The sequence below is a fragment of the Ptychodera flava genome, chromosome 3 (assembly GCF_041260155.1).
Source record: "Ptychodera flava strain L36383 chromosome 3, AS_Pfla_20210202, whole genome shotgun sequence".
NCBI lineage: Eukaryota > Metazoa > Hemichordata > Enteropneusta > Ptychoderidae > Ptychodera > Ptychodera flava.
The window spans coordinates 22604513-22623305 of record NC_091930.1 but is presented as its reverse complement, the minus strand read 5'-3'; the positions used below and the strand labels follow the sequence as shown (position 1 = coordinate 22623305).

The 18793-nt window shown below is 39.3% G+C and overlaps 2 protein-coding genes across 2 annotated transcripts; both read left to right on the top strand.

The window, feature by feature from the left end:
* The first annotated feature begins 611 nt into the window (after positions 1-611).
* LOC139129751 (uncharacterized) lies at positions 612-8543 on the top strand. The gene is made up of 6 exons (XM_070695436.1): positions 612-667; positions 1072-1177; positions 1436-1603; positions 2803-2913; positions 6935-7133; positions 8425-8543. Exons 2-6 carry the CDS (start codon positions 1118-1120, stop codon positions 8538-8540), a joined length of 654 nt encoding a protein of 217 aa, XP_070551537.1. The 5' UTR covers positions 612-667; positions 1072-1117; the 3' UTR covers positions 8541-8543.
* Positions 8544-17183: 8640 nt separating this feature from the next.
* LOC139128387 (medium-chain acyl-CoA ligase ACSF2, mitochondrial-like) lies at positions 17184-18743 on the top strand. The gene has a single exon (XM_070694168.1). The coding sequence runs from the start codon at positions 17184-17186 to the stop codon at positions 18741-18743; it is 1560 nt and encodes a 519-aa protein (XP_070550269.1).
* Positions 18744-18793: the final 50 nt, after the last annotated feature.

Genomic DNA, 18793 nt, shown 5'->3' with positions numbered 1-18793 from the left:
TAGTGTAGTGTAGTTAGAGTATTACAGTGGAGTGTAGGTAGATTGGTTTGCTGTGGTGTGGTTCGGCGAAGTGTGTTGTGTAATGTAGTATAGTGAAGTGTAATGTAGTGTCGTGTCTGGTTGTGTATTGTATTCCCGTGTCGTATTATAGTATAGTAAAGTTAATCTGAAACATTGTTATGATATAGTATTGTTGTATATATTTGTATGTCTGTCCTTGTAAAGCATTTCTTTTCTCCACCGTGGTGAATTCAAAACTGTACCACGTGAACTTACAGTGGTTACGTGCGAAATTACAGCTACATAGACCATGGTAAAACTTTTCATATACATTAAAAAAGTTATGATAGTGCAATATAGGGAGAGGCGGAGACATTTCACATGAGGACACGGCACAGCATGTTACGGGGATTTTACCGTGCGCAAACATCCATAAACAAGACAAGACCAGTATTTCTAGCATGTCGCCGACACATTAATTGGCGATAATTCTGCGTGAAGCTAATTTACATAGTGCAATAAATTTTTCAGAAAATCTTAGGATCAGCAATTTTAGTACTGGTGGGACGTTCCAAAAACATTATAAAACAGTGAACGTCGTGTACTGAGAGAGCATACTTATCCGGCTAACGTGGAACTTGCAGGTTAGTACCGTCTGTCCGTTCAGGTAAGTTTGGCACTTCCCATGCTTTTATATGTTGATTTATTTTTCGGATCCCTCGCTTTTGTGGAAAAGGGTTCTTTAATGCTGTGGGATCAACTTTAAGAGATTCTAGATGATGTGGAGATTTTGACAAGCAGGACTAGTACATTTCTTGTGTCCATGAGAAGCGGTCGCTGTGATAAGTGCGACGTTACAAACAAAACGGTTCTGAGGTTGCGGTCGAGCTGCCATGTCATAGACACTCTCAATGAAGGCATTTGATTCTCATGGCAAAGAAATGGTCTTCCACAGAACCAAAGTACGAAATGATTCAGTGAAACGTCACCAATTCACAATGTTGTCAGTTTGTTTGTGTTTTGTTTTCTCTTGAGGCTAAAATAAGCGCAAACTGCACAGCTCTTTTTCAGGACGAAAAGCGAGATCCGAGCTCGTAGTTCGAACATAGGCGTCATAATGAAGTTTCAAGGCACTCTGATGGTTCTACTTCTGGTCGTCTCAATATGTAATGCTGAGGTAGGCCTAATGTATTAAATTTGCACGTTACTCAGATTTGTTACATTCGTGACGAAACATTTTTCTTAAATCATTCTTTCTGATTTTAGTGTATTCCAACTTGAATTTTATTCGAAAATTTCATAAAAACACAAAAACTACCTTCTAGGCAATATTAAACACCACCTGTGCATATATGGAAACACGATTAAAAGAGTGTTTCAATAATTTCTCTGTACATTAGTAAGTTGCATCCTTGAATAATTCAACGCCTTTCAGAAATACCCGGTTACCATTGCACAAGGCGACACGACCTACGAAGGTTTGGTTGAAGTCAACGTCGACAAGGGCGAGGAGATCTACAAGACAGGCTACACTGTGCCTGAAGATGGTTCCGAGCCAAAGACCGGTCTAGATGCGCCGTACATAGTGCGCGACGTCTATGAGGTACTTAAATTATGTATACATGTTGTACAAACTTTCCGAATGCATACACGAACGGTCACCGTATGCCAGCCGCATGAATTTGCCAATGTCAAATCGAATAGTCGGATTTTCTGGATATAAGTCTTTCGTTATTTTTTGAACAACGTTCTTTCCTTAAGTTTCTTTAGAAAAGACGCATATTGTCACGTCCCCAGTACGCGCACACGGGAGTGCAGGAACGCCAGTGTGGAATCGATTTGTTCGCGCGGGCAAAGTTTTTTTCGTTTGACGAATGCTCATTGGTCCTTGTTGTCCCAGCGCCCCAAGAAGTGTACTGCACGGTCGCGTAATATAAAAGCGGAATTTTAGCGCGGCAGACGAACTTCAAAGCAAAAGGGTTTCTGCAATACCTTTTGATGACAAATATGTTTAAAAATCGACCGAAATAAGATGCCACCTGGTTATTCTGACTAATACACCGCCACAATATCAATACTGAATGTTGTTACAGCAGTGAGTATAAACCTTTGTCAGTAAAACATTTTTAATATAGCATTATCTGTGAGTGGAGGTTGACAATGATATTCGAGTGGGAATGATATAGAATAAAGGTTCTCGATGACGATGGTATAGTAAAATACGATAAATTCAATTTTCAGTTATTGAAGGGATGCGAGAAAAATAACCCAGGCTCGTGTTAGATAGAAATTCCCCAACTCGTGTGAGACATTCCATCTCAGTCAATTGGAATCTGGGATTCTATAAGTCCTACACTGAGACGACGGCGGCGACTATCCCACCACGTATAGTCAATATTTCTCTGCTGTCACCGGGCAGAAGCTTCTTATACTTTGGCACTGGAGCACATCGTTCTCTTGTGGGATCATGAACAGGTTTACTTATACATATGCGACACTCGTACTTCTTCTTTGTCTTTGTCTGTCTGTCTGTCTTGTCTGTCTTTCTGTCTGTCTTTCTGTCTCGCTCGCTCTCTCGCCCGCTCGCTCGCTCATTCGCTCTACAGTGTAAATGTCGTGAAGTTGCAATAGAGAGAGCACAATCCACCATTTTCGAAAACTTGTCATTTCCTCTTCGCATTAATGTTGGTCGGTGTTTTTGATTCGGACCGTTCTCTTTTGGTGAATTTGGAATACTTGCAGTCAGTCGAGTGAAGATGAGAACTTAATAGTAATAACACTGTCATTTTGTATTTCCTGTAGAAAATTGACGCCACTGTTGATGAAGACAAAGGAGTCTGTTATCTGTCTGCATACGATGCAACCGAAGAAATCAGCCCCGAGAATCTTCAGAATGATCTAGAAATGTCAGACGTAAGTCCTAATTTTTATTTTTCGAAGCCTGATTCGAGCCAAATACTTTGATCGCAACACTTCATTCCAGTAGGTATAATTTTGAGAACAAGTCATCGTTGATGACACAGTCCCCACTTGTTAATGGGTACTTTGATTACATGTCCTCAGAGAGGTTAGAGTCCTCTTCAATAATTAGGTCTGTGATAAAATACTTTGATACAGATGACGCTCAATGGCCAAGAATGAGTTCCATGGTGATGAAAACATAAAACCAATGTAGGCCACCATCCTAAAGTTCAGAAAATGAGTCAACAAGGAATTAATCAACAGGATGTGCAAAACATTTGTGCACACAATTCTAACACTTGACAGATTATCACTGGTACCATATTTCATAAAGTTTGATGCAGTATTTACAACACTATGAGATCAACATCTGTATCAAGTTTCATCACATTTGACGTTGTATTAATTTATGGCTATATCACCCTAATTAGGAAAGTTCATTACTTATGCAATGACAAATTAATTAAAATGACACTGATAAATGTCTTTTCAATGTTAAAGCAATGTGAGCTTAACATCAGTTATCATCTGTATAAAGTTTCATGAATTGATGCAGTACATATTTCTTGACATATCAGCCTACTTACAAAACTTCAATAATTGACATGTTACTGCTACATGACGTGAAACAAATTGACGAGCATATGTATGAAATACTCGTAGGTCAATGTCCTTGTACCAACTTTGAATGATACTGGTGGAAATATGTCTGATTATGGCTCTGTACATTTGAAAATTGTAACAAAATCACCGCCATGCAGCAATATTTGATCTTACTGTTTCAAAACTCAACACGTATATGTATGACGTAAGTCAATGTACATGTACCAACTTTGAATAAGATCAGTTGAGACTTGCCAGAGTTATGGCTCTCGACATGAAACAACCATAACAAAATTGCTACCATGTGGCCATATTGGACCATCTCGTGAAACCAATCGACATACATAAATAAGTCAATGTCCTTGTACCAACTTTGAATAAATTCGCTTGATACATGTCTGAGTTATGGTTCCAGACATGAAAAATCGGAAAAAAATGGCCACAAAACAAATCAATGTGCATATGTATGACATAGGTCACTGTCCTTGTACAATGATTAAATTGGTGAATAAAATAAGTGGAGACATGCCCAAGTTTTGGCTAAGGACACGAAAAAATTGTAACAAAATGGCTGCCATGCAGCCATATTGGATCATATCATGAAACAAATTGACATACATATGTATGACATAGGTTAAGTCCTTGTACCAACTTTGAATAAAATCGGTTGAGATATGCCTGAGAGTATTATGGCTCTGTACATGAAAAAGTCGTAACAAAATGGCCGCAAGGCAGCCATATTGGATCGTATCACATAACAAATTGACATGCATATGTATGACATTAGTCAATCTCCTTGTACCAACTTTGAATAAAATCGGTCGAAACATATCTGAGTTATGGCTCTGTACATGAAAACATCGTAATAAAATGGCTGCCTAGTGGCCATATTGGATCGTATCACATAACAAATTGACGTATATATGTATAACAAGTCATCGTTGATGACACAGTCCCCACTTGTTAATGGGTACTTTGATTACAGGTCCTCAGAGAGGATAGAGTCCTCTTCATTAAATCTGTGATAAAAATACTTTTGAAAAAAATTCGCTGGATACATGTCTGAGTTATCGTTCAGGACATAAAAAAATCGTAATAAAATGGCCACACGGCGACCATATTGGATTGTATCACAAAACAAATTAACGTGCATATGTATGACATTAATCAATCTCCTAGCTTGTACCAACTTTTAATAAATTTGCTTGATACATGTCTGAGTTATGGTTCCCGACATGAAAAAAACATATCAAAATGGCCACACCGCAGCCATATTGGATCGTATCACAAAACAAATCAATGTGCATGTGTATGACATAGGTCAATGTCCTTGTACCAACTTTGAATAAAGTCGGTTGAGATATGCCAGAGTTATGGCCCTGTACATGAAAAAATCATGACAAAATGGACGCACGGCGGACATATTGGATCGTATCATAAAACAAATTGATGTGCATAGCTATGATATTGGTCAATGTCCTTGTACCAAATTTGAATAAAATCGGTTGAAACATGCCTGAGTAATGGCTCTGTACATGAAAAAATCGTAATGAAATGGCCGCCTGGCGGCCATATTGGATCATATCACAAAACAAATTGATGTGCATATGTATGACATAGGTCAATGTCCTTGTACCAACTTTGAATAAAATCAGTTGAGATATGCCTGAGTTATGGCTCTGTACATGAAAAAAATCGTAACAAAATGGCCGCACGGCGGCTATATTGGATTGTATCACAAAACAAATTGACGTGCATATCTATGACATTGGTCAATGTCCTTGTACCAACTTTGAATAAAATCGGTTGAAACATGCCTGAGTAATGGCTCTGTACATGAAAAAATCGTAATAAAATGGCCGCCTGGCGGCCATATTGGATCGTATCACAAAACAAATTGACATGCATATGTATGACATAGGTCAATGTCCTTGTACCAACTTTGAATAAAATCGGTTGAGATATGCCTGAGTTATGGCTCTGTACATGAAAAAATCATAATAAAATGGCCGCCTGGCAGCCATATTGGATCGTATCACAAAACAAATCGACGTGCATCTGTATGACATATGACGTAATCCTTGTACCAAGTTTGAATGAAATCGCTCCAGGCATCTCTGAGATATCTGCGTGAACGGACGGACGCACGCACGCACGCACGCACGCACGCACGCACGCACGCACGCACGCACACACGCACGGACATGACCAAACCTATAAGTCCCCCCGGACGGTGTCCGTGGGGACTAATAACCATGCGGGGATGGCGACCACAGCTCTGACTCGCCCTTCTCATGTTCTGTAGCGAGACTTTGTACCACTGTATCGGCAGCAATTGAGATCTAAATTAATTCTACGTGATTAAATTACCTGTCATCTTGTATCATGATCAATATCTGTGATGATATTCACCTGATGATGGTTAAACAAGTCAAACATATCGCCATAACGGCTTACGAATTCTTAACTATTGATTCACTATCACCAATAAGGGGAATATCTACGACTATAGTTACTAGTCCTATGCATGCTACTCAGTAGTAGAGACTAAATATTTAATATTCATTGTTCTCATAGGGGCTTGACTTATAACATTAGAATCTCACATCCCACACGGACCTGGGATTAGATTTCTCACACGAGTAGGGGAATTTTCTCTGCGACAAGCGTGAGACAAAATATCCCCAACGAGTGTGAGAAATCTGATTCCTGGTCCTTGAAGGTGTGAGATTCTTTTACTCACATGACCATAAAATGCGTTAAATTCATACCGGAAACATTGAATGATTATTTTACGTGTATCAATGACTATCCTACTTTGTGGCCATGTTATTATTCCGCATCACTAATACGAGATCCATGGTGAGTTGTACTGCCGATATTTTAACTTCTGTTCCGGACGAGATATCTGTCAGGAAAGTTAGGTGATATGTTCCAAGTGACCTATGTTCACTTGTTATTTGGAAAATTCGACCGTCTTTTGTGAGTCTGTCAGCAACGACAAACAACATTATCCTAAATAGTCGTCTGTCACCAAGCTGTGACCTGCCCACATTGCAATAGAATTTTGCACTCCGAGCGGACGGCCGTTTATTATCCAGTCAAAGCTCGTGTCATAACATACCGCTTTCGTAAAGTGCATGTAAAGTGTGGATTTTATGAAAATTAGGCCTACATTAATGAGCATTATTTCGGTATTGAAATTTTATGCTGATGACTCTTTATCAATATGGAATAGTCATGTGTCCAGAATCATGCAAGGATTGCAAGAAATGTGAAAATTTACCTTTGCTTCATATTTTAACCTTAGTGCCTCTATAGCAAATATTTGGCATCATACTCCCTTTCTGATGTTTAACTTCAATGGCAGGGTCAGAAAGTTGATGACGACAAGATAGTAAATACGCAGGAAGTTGAGATCATTGAAGAGCCAATCGAAGACATTTTGTCAGTCTCGTCTGTGATTGGTTCACACTGTGCTGACAAGACAGCTTATTTGACCGTGGTCACAAAGGAGAAAACGACCTGTGATGGCACTCAGTGCGAATTAGGAGAAACTCAAGCCCAGGGTTAGTTGGAATATCACGTTTACTTTACATTACTTTACATTATCACCGTGATAATGAATATAGCCAACATTATTAATTAATGTCCGATAACTGCTATGTTTCATAAATCTACTTCGGCTGTTTTGGATCGTGAGATTGTGAGGCAATATCAGCTTATCATGGCACGAATTTATTCATCACGTAGACAGACTACAAATAAAGTTGGCTTACTTTTTGTAAACTGAAATAGCACTCATTCAATCGTTTGCATAACAGATATAGCTGCTGTCTTGCAAGTGAACTAAATGCACTTTTAGGAGAACGTTAAAGAATTATTGAATGTCTCTAGTTGAAAATGTTGACAAGAAATGAAGACAATGGATAGAGTTTGTCTTTTTGCATGATGGTGAGTAATCAAAGTCTTGTTCGACAACAGTTCTTAAATGTTTGTGCAATCGTGCTGAGTGCTCTAACTTAGGTGTCACATCAGACCATAGCTGCTAAACCAAAGATGGGTAGATTGAACGTGATCATACTAAAACGAAAGGAAACGCAAATATGATAAATAGAACAACTAATTTGGGAGAATTGGATCTTCATATTGTTCAGGTTTTAGTTGCCTAATAGCAGAATATTGCAATATTACAGTTACTCATAAAAACAACTGTATAACTTAACAGATAAACTTGCATTTAACTATCAAACTTCACTATCCAGCTTAGTTAAACCAAATCAGTTCCAATCGTGTTAATATTAATTTCCCATGGGCCACCACACTAGCGTATAGCTCAATTTTCCTATTTTAAACATTCACCGGCACGAATCCTCTTGACAGGTGTTAGGTCAATACCATCTTGACTACTGATGAATTTTCCCGGGTGGGCAAGTCCACGGAAAGTTTGAGACAGTTATGAAAATAGCGCCCTCAGTGGCGCTTTTTGCCAAATCCGGGCTCATTGCTATGATTGCGATGGGCCTTATAACGCCTCATATTACCACAGAATGCTATAGCCATCATTCACAACAGTCCGCATTTTGATTCAAGCATGCAAACATCTTAATAAAAATACGTCACATTAAAGTACAAATCAAGCAATCATCCACGAAGGTATAAAACTTAACGGTCCGCACCATTTTTCACCCTGACTATCTTCGTGATGAATTGTTGATCTTGTTCCAGGTAATGCTTGGCAGATTCTCGGTCTGTTCACCTCTCTATCCCTTGCCCATTTCTTGGCAATCATCGTGGTCATTTAACTGCTCATTCTATTCATACATTTAGTAGTTAAAGATTTTCATTTTTCATTTTCAGCTTCGTGCCTCAAATGGATCATCGAGAAAGTGTTCAGATGGATATGGAGATGCCTTTCCTCCTGCTTTCGCGTGAGAATTGAGGAAAAGAGAAGGGTTTGTATCAGATGGGGTTAATGTCCGTCGTCGTCATTAGCATCTCCTATACGTATCAACATAACGGAAAACATGATATTTTCAAAATTCCAATCATTTTTCCGACCTTCACGAATGAAAAAGAATTCGAACTTAGTGTCAAACTTTTTCTGTAGTTGTTATTGTGTCAATCTTTTTTTCTGGCCACAGAATTAATTGGCTTGTATACCTTTATGTATGTATGTATGTATGTATGTATGTATGTATGTATGTATGTATGTATGTATGTATGTATGTATGTATGTATGTATGTATGTATGTATGTATGTATGTATGTATGTATGTATGTATGTATGTATGTATGTATGTATGTATGTATGTATGTATGTATGTATGTATGTATGTATGTATGTATGTATGTTGTATGTATGTATGTATGTATGTATGTATGTATGTATGTATGTATGTATGTATGTATGTATGTATGTATGTATGTATGTATGTATGTATGTATGTATGTATGTATGTATGTATGTATGTATGTATGTATGTAGCGTGCGTTCTCGCTCGCTTATTGATTTGCCCGATGTTGGTCAGTCTGTCTGTCTGTTTGTCTGGCTGGCGGATCAGGAAGATTATTTTCGTCAAAGTCGAAAAAATCGGATGAATCCACCGTACCGGCGGACATGGAGAAGAAAATTAAAGGCAAGTACATAGCTAAGATCAACAAGATGTCTCTGAACCAACTCAGAGACTTTAATAAATGGCCTTTCGTCGATGAAATGAACAAGGAAATGAGAAGTCTTCTACCAGATGTTTCTGCTGACGCAATCAAATCTGCTTGTCACTACATTGGTAATGCCTTGAACAACCGAGTACAAGCACGTTTAAATGGTATGGGAAAGTCATCACACAGCTCATCAAGCTCTATCATTGGTTTGTTCACTTCTCCCATCCAATCTTTGATGAAGAGCTTTAGTAACTCAGAACCTGAAGTTTCTGGTGACGAAGCTGAAACCACACACTCTTGCTCACCAGATTCCGACACTCAAGTCCTTCATCCTGTTAAAAAGCAACGCAAATCTAAGAAGAAACGTGCCGCTTTGAAGAAACTGTCCGATCAAAGTAAACACTCAGACCTTGAACCGCACTGCACTGAAAGTTGTAAGTTCAATAGATCAGGCGATGGTGACATGATTAGATGCAGTCTTTGTCTCAAATGGTATCATTTGCCATGTGTGGATGCGAGCAGTGAGGAGACGAATCGCTATTTCTGGCCTTGCAAAGAGTGCAGACTCATCACAAAAAATATTGCTATCCTCAGAAGTGAACTTTCTGAACTCGAAAACGCGAACGCAGATCTCATGAAGTTATACTCATCATCTATGCAAGAAAACTCTGTCCTTAAGGACGAACTAGCTATGGTACGGGAACAGAATGTAGAATTAACACTCCGGCTGCGTGCTGAAACTAACTCTTCGAACCGTCACGAAAACGCTGCTACACATATGCCGGAAACTACGATTCCAACAACTACAACATCGTCAACACAAACTAATGACATCGGAGTGCAGCAGCAGTCTTCGCAAAACCAGACTTTACTGATTGGGGATTCGCTACTCCGTTTCATATCAGCATCAAGTCGTGAAGCTACTGTAAGATCTATACCTGGTGCCAGCAATTATCAACCCAAAACAGGGACTATAGAGAAATTGTCCTCCAGGTCGGCACAAATAACATCAGCAGTGGTAAATCAACTAATGACGTCATATCAGACTATCATGATTTAATCAATCTCGCGAACTCAAAATCAAATGACCACGTCACCGTTCTCAGTATTCCTCCTCGAACTGATAATGCCGATTTACAAGCACATATTGATGAAGTCAATACGGCTCTTGCAATGCTCTGCCAACGTGAACATGCTACGTTCATTGACAATGACAATGCATTTAAATTCCGCGATAACACCATTGACACATCAGCATTGTATCGTGATGGCCTTCATCTTAGTGTCAAAGGCTTGAGGAAAATGTTGATGTATGCAAGGCTCGACCAGATGTTCACTGCTGGGAAATTTGACAACCGTGGTAGTATGCAGCCAAGAAGCAACAGCTTGTCGAATCGACCAGTGTCCGAAAGAATGCGATCTACCTTCAATGCAAACTTTGGTGCTCCTGGTGCAATCCAACCCGGCAACCGTGACCAACGCAATCGTCCTACCAGATATGATGTTCGCTCTCAGTCGAATCGACGGCCGTATCCGACATGCTTTAATTGTGGTGTCGTCGGGCATGTGAGAACAAGATGTCCGCAACGCCAGGCCATTGATCGTCGTAATGCGCAGTCAAACGCCAACCCGATTAGATGTTTCAACTGTGGAGAACAAGGGCACACATTCAGAGTTTGTCGACATGGGGAAGCTATTTCTTGCTGGTCTTGCGGAAATTCCGGCCACAAAGCCAAGAACTGTTCCCGTGACTAGGTATCCGGCCACGAAGAGAGTGCCGTTCATCCATCAACACACGATAACATTGCTCTCAATCCAGCTTCGCTCTTTGCTCCGAACTCTGTCCTGAATCCGTTTCATGAACTCTCCAAAGCCAAAGGACTCCGTATAGGTCACTGGAACATTCAACACGTCACTAACAAGATTGATGAGTTACGTTTGATTTTAAATCATGATATTAAGCCATGTGACATTTTAATTCTTAGTGAAACTTTTCTTGGGGACACGCACTCTGATTCTGAGTTTTTCATTTCTGGTTTTGATTTATGTCGGAAAGACAGACAAGCTGGTATTGGTGGGGGTCTTCTAACGTACATTTGTTCCGATATTTCATGGAGTCGTAGGTTTGATTTAGAACCAACTGCAATTGAAATGATGATTCTTGAAATTCACATTGAAAAAAGTCGCCCACTCATTGTTATCGGTGTTTATAGACCACCAAGTTCCACAATATCTGTTGACAAGGAACTTGAATCAGTCTTTGAGTCTGTTTATCTCGAAAACAAGGAAATGATTGTCTTGGGTGACTTCAATTTTAATCTTCTTGTTCCGAATGGTATGAATCATTACATCTACAAATGTATGGTCTCTCGCAATTTAGAACAACTTGTCACTGCCCCGACTCGGCCTGTCTCTGGTACACTCCTCGACCATGTTTATGTAAATTGCCCGATGAACATTTCCTCTGTGTGTATTCCTAAAGTTGGTCTGTCTGATCACTACCCCGTTTGTATAGTGAGACGTAACCATGGCAACAAGAACAATACTGACTCCCATATTTGTGTTAAATCAAGACAGTTTCGTAACTTCAGTGTTGTTAATTTTACTAGTGATTTAATGGCGACTTCATGGCCACAAGTTTCTCTGTCAAACGATGTCAACTCAGTCTTTAATGGTTGGACTAGTATTTTCAATAATGTTTGTGATGCACACGCTCCTTATTTCGATAGGCGTGTGAATTGGTACAGACAGCCGCCATGGTTTTGCCCTGAGATTCTTGACCTCATTCATGTAAGAGACTATCATCTCGTTAAAGCTACAAGGTCAAATTCTCCCAACGATTGGTCATTGTATAGATCCCTCAGAAACAGGGTTGTTCACACCATTACCTTCGCAAAGCGCAGGTACTATAAAGATATTTTCAGTAGCAATTCCAGCAACCCGTCCGTTATTTGGCGCTCTGTGAATGAAATTTTGTCCCAGGGTGATATTCGTACACAAAACCCTTGCATTCATAGTGATGGTAGATTACTAAGAAACCATAAGGACATTGCCCAGGCATTTAATGTTCATTTTACTGGAATTACTGATAAGTATCGTAACTGTATCAATGTTTCAAATGATTTGAGTATTACTGCAGCATGGGTTAATTCAAAAGTTGGCTCAACCCCTGTTACTTTTCAAATCCCCCCTGTCTCAGTTAATTTTGTAAAAGAGCAGCTTTCTCTATTGGATGATAGTAAATCTGCTGGAAGGGACAATATATCTCCAAGACTTTTGAAACTTGGTGCAAATTGTATAGCAGATTCTGTCACAAGTATTTTCAACATGTCTATTTTCAATGGCATCTTTCCTGATTGCTTCAAAAGTGCCAAGATTGTTCCTATACATAAGTGTGGTTCAAAAAGTGACATTAACAACTATAGGCCTATTTCTCTTTTTACTATTCTATCAAAAATTTTAGAGAAACATGTTTACAATAGTTTGTACAATTTTCTGCATAGTAATAACTTAATTGTTGACTCTCAATCTGGTTTTAGAAAGTTACACTCATGTCATACTGCTCTGCTTAAGTTAACCGATCAACTTCTAAGCAATATGGATCAGGGTTTGTACAGTGGCTTAATGTTTTTAGACTTGTGTAAAGCTTTCGATCTTGTTGATCATGACATGTTGCTTAAGAAACTTCTTACTTATGGTGTAACTGGGTCATCTTTAAATTGGTTCCGCTCCTACATGACCGGTAGAAACCAGCTTGTCAGTTATATGTCTGAAAACTCTGACGTGTTACCAGTTACTTGTGGAGTCCCACAGGGCTCTATACTGGGTCCACTTCTGTTTTTAATTTTTATAAATGATCTTCCACTGTGTCTCAATGGGAGCAATTTGGAAATGTTTGCAGATGACCAGACCATGTGTGTTTCCGGGGCTACCATAGAAAATGTCAACTTCAGTTTGAATGAGGATCTTATACCGGTTTCAAACTGGGTTTCCAACAATGCTATGTCAATTAATACCACTAAAACAAAATGTATGGTTGTTGCATCACGTCCTAAAATCAAGCTTTTTACTGATTCTGATGCCCCTTTCACTATTCAAATCAACAACACTCCAATTGTAAATGTTTTTACTCACACACTTCTAGGTGTGCAAATTGACAACATCTTAAGTTGGGATGATCACATTAATAAGCTATGTAAGAATTTGTCTATGAGAATTGGAATTTTGCGAAAACTGCGCCCTTTCACTCAGAGAAATGTACTACTCTTGGTTTACAATGCGATATTTCTTTCTGTAGTCGATTATTGTTGCACTGTCTGGGGTAGCACTTCCAAAACAAATCTCCAGAAATTGTATAAACTCCAGAAAAGAGCTGGCAGGGTTATTTTAGGTGTCGATACATCTGTTTCCTCTCGAATTGTTCTCACTTGTCTCCATTGGTTACCCATAGACTTTCGTATTACTTATTTTACTGCTGTACTCTGCACAATCTTGCACCTTCCTATTTATGTAATCTATTCCGTCCTCTCACAGAAATGCATCATTTAAATACGCGCAACACTAGTCATGGTAATTTATACACGCCGTCATTTAGAACGGCTATGGGTCAAAGATCATTCGCTTATCGAGCAGTTAAAATTTGGAACGCTATTCCCCCGTCCGTTCGTAGCTGTGAAACTTTGTTATCCTTTAAATCCACATTACGTAATTATCTGTATGCTAAGTTCATGGACGAGGGCTCTGATTTGGATTGATTGTGTCTTGTTGGACCTTTGTTACATTTTAGTCTCGCAAATTTATTTATAATCTGTTTATTTATCGAAATGTCCCCAATTCAATAATTTTTCCATGTATGCTTTCTCTTTGTATGACAATGGACTTATTTTAGAGGGCTCTGATGGAAATTACAATTCATTTTGTAAATCGGACTACCCTCGTTAAATAAAGTATAATAATAATAATAATAATAATAATAATAATAATAATAATAATAATAATAATAATAATAATAATAATAATAAAGTGTAATGGGACACCTCTGTGTCCTACAAGGCGGTAGCAACTTACATGTTTGATTCTGGCCTACATTTGCTTATTTGATAAAGGGCCTTGGTATTTGTGGTTAACGTATGCCTAAGCATAAATCGAACGAATACAAGAACTTGAAATCTTCACAAAATGTTTTGACTAAATTGGTTTCCTAGATAGACGACTTTGGTATCTAATATAACAGGTCTGTCTACTCATCAATGGAAACTGAACGGTTCACTGTTTTTGCTCAAAGATTTGATTTCTAACATGCACACAATGTTGAGAGTGTTCGTAACTCACTAACCGGGTGTGCAGGTGGCCAAGCTGACTCAGCGTACCCCAACAAAGTGTAATTTTGTATTGAGTATTGGTTTTGAATGGACCTTGAATTCTTGTCAGGAAAATCTTACGTATACAGACTCTGCAGTGAAAAGGGGTCAGTAGAGAGCTGCGAAACCGAAACATTGATTGACACATTTAAACCTTCAGAGGAAACATAAACAATGACTTTTATTAAAATATCAGGTCATACTGATCCCTAGGACTGATCGCACGCTTTTATTGCAGAATCACCCCGATACAGTATGGAGAGTTGAGTTTTAATATCAAGGTACTGAAATTAATTGATGTCTTGCTCTCCAGACGTGGTCGGTGGTTTATGCAAAATAATCCAAGTTCATTCGAGTGTTTGGGATTGAAGGACGTTGAATAGGGACACGAACCGACGAGAGGGAGGAGCGAAGCGACCTGTTTAGGTTTACCTCCAACGGCACACTCTGTCATGATAGTAAATTATGTCAGCGAAGAAAGGCAGTCTGGAAAGCGAGATTATGGATTAGCTGCTTTCAGAAAACTGCAAACAACAAACAACAAACAACAACAAACAATTAAATAAAAACATCGCAATTAAGGTGAAAAGTTTATCTGTTCATCTATTTCAAAGCTTGGTGGCGCTTTATTCAAATGATTTAACCTTGTGAAACAACTAGCTTTTTTCACACACCAGCACTTCAGTGAGTGAACTGTGACGTTCACCTGCTCATGCAACCAGGTCCTTTCGACAAACTTTCGTGAAAAAGATCGACCAAATATAGTAAAAACATTGACAGTGTTATCCTCGGCGTCTCTTTATTTACATCTTGTTACACGTTGGAGCTACCATTTTTGTAAGATTTCAGTAAGTGTACGAACAGGTGTGAATGTTCTCAGAGGTGTATTTCATGTCGACATTTTGTCAGGGTACACGACAGCTAAATATAAATCTTAAATGTCTATAATAGGCCACATTTATTACTTGTGTGTTGGCGTATCTTTTCATGACATCGTACTTGAATGTCCCTACACCCACTTAAGGATTTGTACAAACTTCAAATATTGAGTGGATCAGTGTCGACTATAGCTGTGAATGCGCAAGTGGTGCTGTGCCGATACAAGGCCGCTTCTAATCAAGCCATAGACTTTCCGCGCAGTTTTAGTACGACGCCGATCGGTGTCGCTGATTTAGCTCGCAAAAGTGAAACAAGTAACGTTTAACTGACTATCTACAACTCTTCTATTACAGCTTACTACTAGCCTATAAGTAGATGTGTCTTCAATCTTACTTCCATGAGCCGCCGACGTTTCAGGCTGTGTTGAATGTGAACGTTTGCCCTTATCAGCGTACATAGCATTTGACAACTTTACAAGTCAAACTAAACGCGTGCACGTGTACCACGTATCGCTTAATATGGTTGGAAGAACACGTCACAACCAAGGTTGTAAAAGCGGGTCGTAGATCTGAGGTCAAAAGACTATTTTGGCCAAAGTCTATATAAGGTTAATGGGAAGAAACCCTTAAAAACGCATGACATTACGTGTCTATGTTTCCTATGGTAGTAGCAACAGGAACAGCACGCAATCGCGAGGAGAAGTCTACGTACATGGCAAACTCAAAAATGACCTAATTCCAACTTTGCCTGTAACATTCGACGAATTTTAGACAAATTGATTTTGATGTATTGGTAATGGACAGCAAAGGTTTAATTATTAGTTACAAGCTGCGTCATTGAAGAAGCTAGAGTTCATATTGAGTTCATTGTTTCCATATCATCGGTGCCATGGTGAAGAAAGTCGTTTGCTTTGCCCAGGGCGATGCCATCCTCACACCAGGAGTAGAATCATTTAAAAGTTTCGAATACCAAATACTAGTATAGCCAGACAGCAGCACAAGAATATGCACAGCTGCTGTTGAATCTTACAGCGCCCTCATCGATAACTGTTTGCTTAGCACACTCACATTTTGATGAAAATAACCCTGGATGCCATCTCCGAGTTAAAAACAAGTTGACAGTGTCGTCTTAGGGACTATTTACTATTACCTCAAACTTAGCGTCGTTGCAACAATAATTATCGGTTGAAAATAGTTTCATTTAGGATTGTTCCTTTGTTTTTGTTTTTGAAACCTTGATGAGGAAGCTTGGTCTTTGTGCTTTCTTGTTCATTCATAGACAGATTCTAACTGTTATGGTAGCCATATGGCTTTGCTCCAGTTGAATGACATGGATTTGAAATCCTGCGACAATGCGAATACGTGTGCAAACATTTATAATCTGATCTCATCATGAAAACTGCTCCTCGATATTAAAATGTGCATACACAATACTTGAGATCAAATGTAAAGTAAATTACAGTGAATTTAACTTTTTTTAAGAGAGAAAATATTAATGTCTGCAATATTTTACCATGTATATTTACCATTAATAAGAATATACCTTGTTGATCGATGTCCTCTTGACTCGTTTTTAGCAATCAACACTTGAGGGACCAATTTTAGACAGACAATGGCAGCTCAAGTTCTAGCATCGACCACAAAACTGACGTACAGTTATTGTCACACACCATGTCAACGACGATTTTGTGGCAAGACCATTGGTCAAGTATTCGATATGACCAGCGACAAATATCCAGAAAGAGAAGCAATAACTTACTATCCAAAGAATGGTGACGTCATACGCATAAGCTTCAAGGAACTGAGACAACAAGTAGATGGGTTCGCCAAGGGGCTGATAAAACTTGGTCTACAGAAAGGTGAAAAGTTAGGAATAGTGGTTGGCAGAAGATATGAGTACATCGCGGCTTACATGGGAGCCGTAAAGGCAGGTCTTGTCGCTGTCAGACATTTTCCTTCACTAAAGGCCGATCTACTGGTAGCGCAAATAAGCAAAGTTGGCTCGGCGGCCTTGGTCATCGACGGTGATGCTCTGGCCGTTATCCGTAATGCGGTTCCAGGAGTTGAAGAAGGCCTTGTTCCATGTTGTCTTCAGCCTCTTCCAAGTGTTCGCTGTTTCATCAACATCGATTCCATGGAAAAGAAGGGGGCTTGCTATCCCTTAAGAGAAATCGGAGGCTCGGAACTGCAAAGTTTGGAAAACGAAATTCAGCCAGATAACCCTGCTGTTATCTTTTTTACTTCCGGCAGTACTGGAATTTGGAAAGCTGCAGTTCACAGTCACAGCGCCATCGTCGAATGTTCAATTTCTATATCCGAAATTCATGCAGACATAAATGAGGGGCATCCTGGCTGCCACCTTTGTGTTGTGCACATGTATCCAGTTTCAGCTGAAGCCTTGTTTGCACCAGTGTTAACGGCTGGAGATAGGCTTGTTTTGCCTGAATCAGTTAATGTGCAGACATTTCTTTATACTTTGCAGAAAGAACGTTGTACATCTACAGTTATTTATCCAACTTATGCACTTGAAATTATCAACCTCACTGAAAAGCACGACTTTTACTCTTTGAAATTAGCACTCATCGGAGGAATTATTCTACTCTTGCCCGTTCTAGAAAAATTAAAGAAAGTTCTGACTCCAAATATACAAAACTCATATGGGATGACAGAAGCGTTACTTGTGACATCTCACGTTCCTACCGACCCCATCGATGGAAGAGTCCAAAATGTTGGACGGCCAATTCCACATTCAGAAATCAAACTGGTGAACGAGAACTTCAGAACTGTAGCAGTCAACACGGAAGGAGAAATCTGCGTCCGCGGCCCTAACGTATTCAAGTACTACCATGGTGACGAAGACAAGACTTCGAGAGTGAAAACTCAAACAGGATGGTTTATGACTGGAGATGTTGGAGTTATGCTCGATGACGGCAGAATTAGGCATCTTGGGAGAAAAGATGATTGTATTAAGAAAAAAATATTGAAAATCTATCCTATGGAAATAGAGAGGCATCTAGTTGGTCACTCTAAGGTGCAACTGTGCCAAGCAGTAGCTGTCCCAGACGAGAAATTTGTGAATGAGGTTTGTCTGTGCGTGGTACTGAGACCAGACATGGTGTGTACAGAAGAAGAAATAATGGGCATCTTGAAGGAAAAGCTAGATGAACTTCGCGTTCCAAAGCATATTCTTTTCTTTGATAGCTTTCCTACTACTGAGAGAGAGAAAATCTCGCGCAAGAGGGTGGCAGAGATGGCTGTTGAAAGACTTAAGTTATGAATAATCAGATGTCGTCTCTTGTTGGTAATTGGTGCAAAGCATGGAAAGTT

What these genes read in the sequence shown, in the direction of transcription:
- LOC139129751 (XM_070695436.1), top strand. Translation starts at nt 1,118, where the DNA reads ATGAAGTTTCAAGGCACTCTGATGGTTCTACTTCTGGTCGTCTCAATA. An exon ending in TAGTGCGCGACGTCTATGAG is followed by an intron (nt 1,604 to 2,802) that starts GTACTTAAATTA and finishes TATTTCCTGTAG; the next exon opens with AAAATTGACGCCACTGTTGA. An exon ending in ATGATCTAGAAATGTCAGAC is followed by an intron (nt 2,914 to 6,934) that starts GTAAGTCCTAAT and finishes CTTCAATGGCAG; the next exon opens with GGTCAGAAAGTTGATGACGA.
- LOC139128387 (XM_070694168.1), top strand. Translation starts at nt 17,184, where the DNA reads ATGACCAGCGACAAATATCCAGAAAGAGAAGCAATAACTTACTATCCA.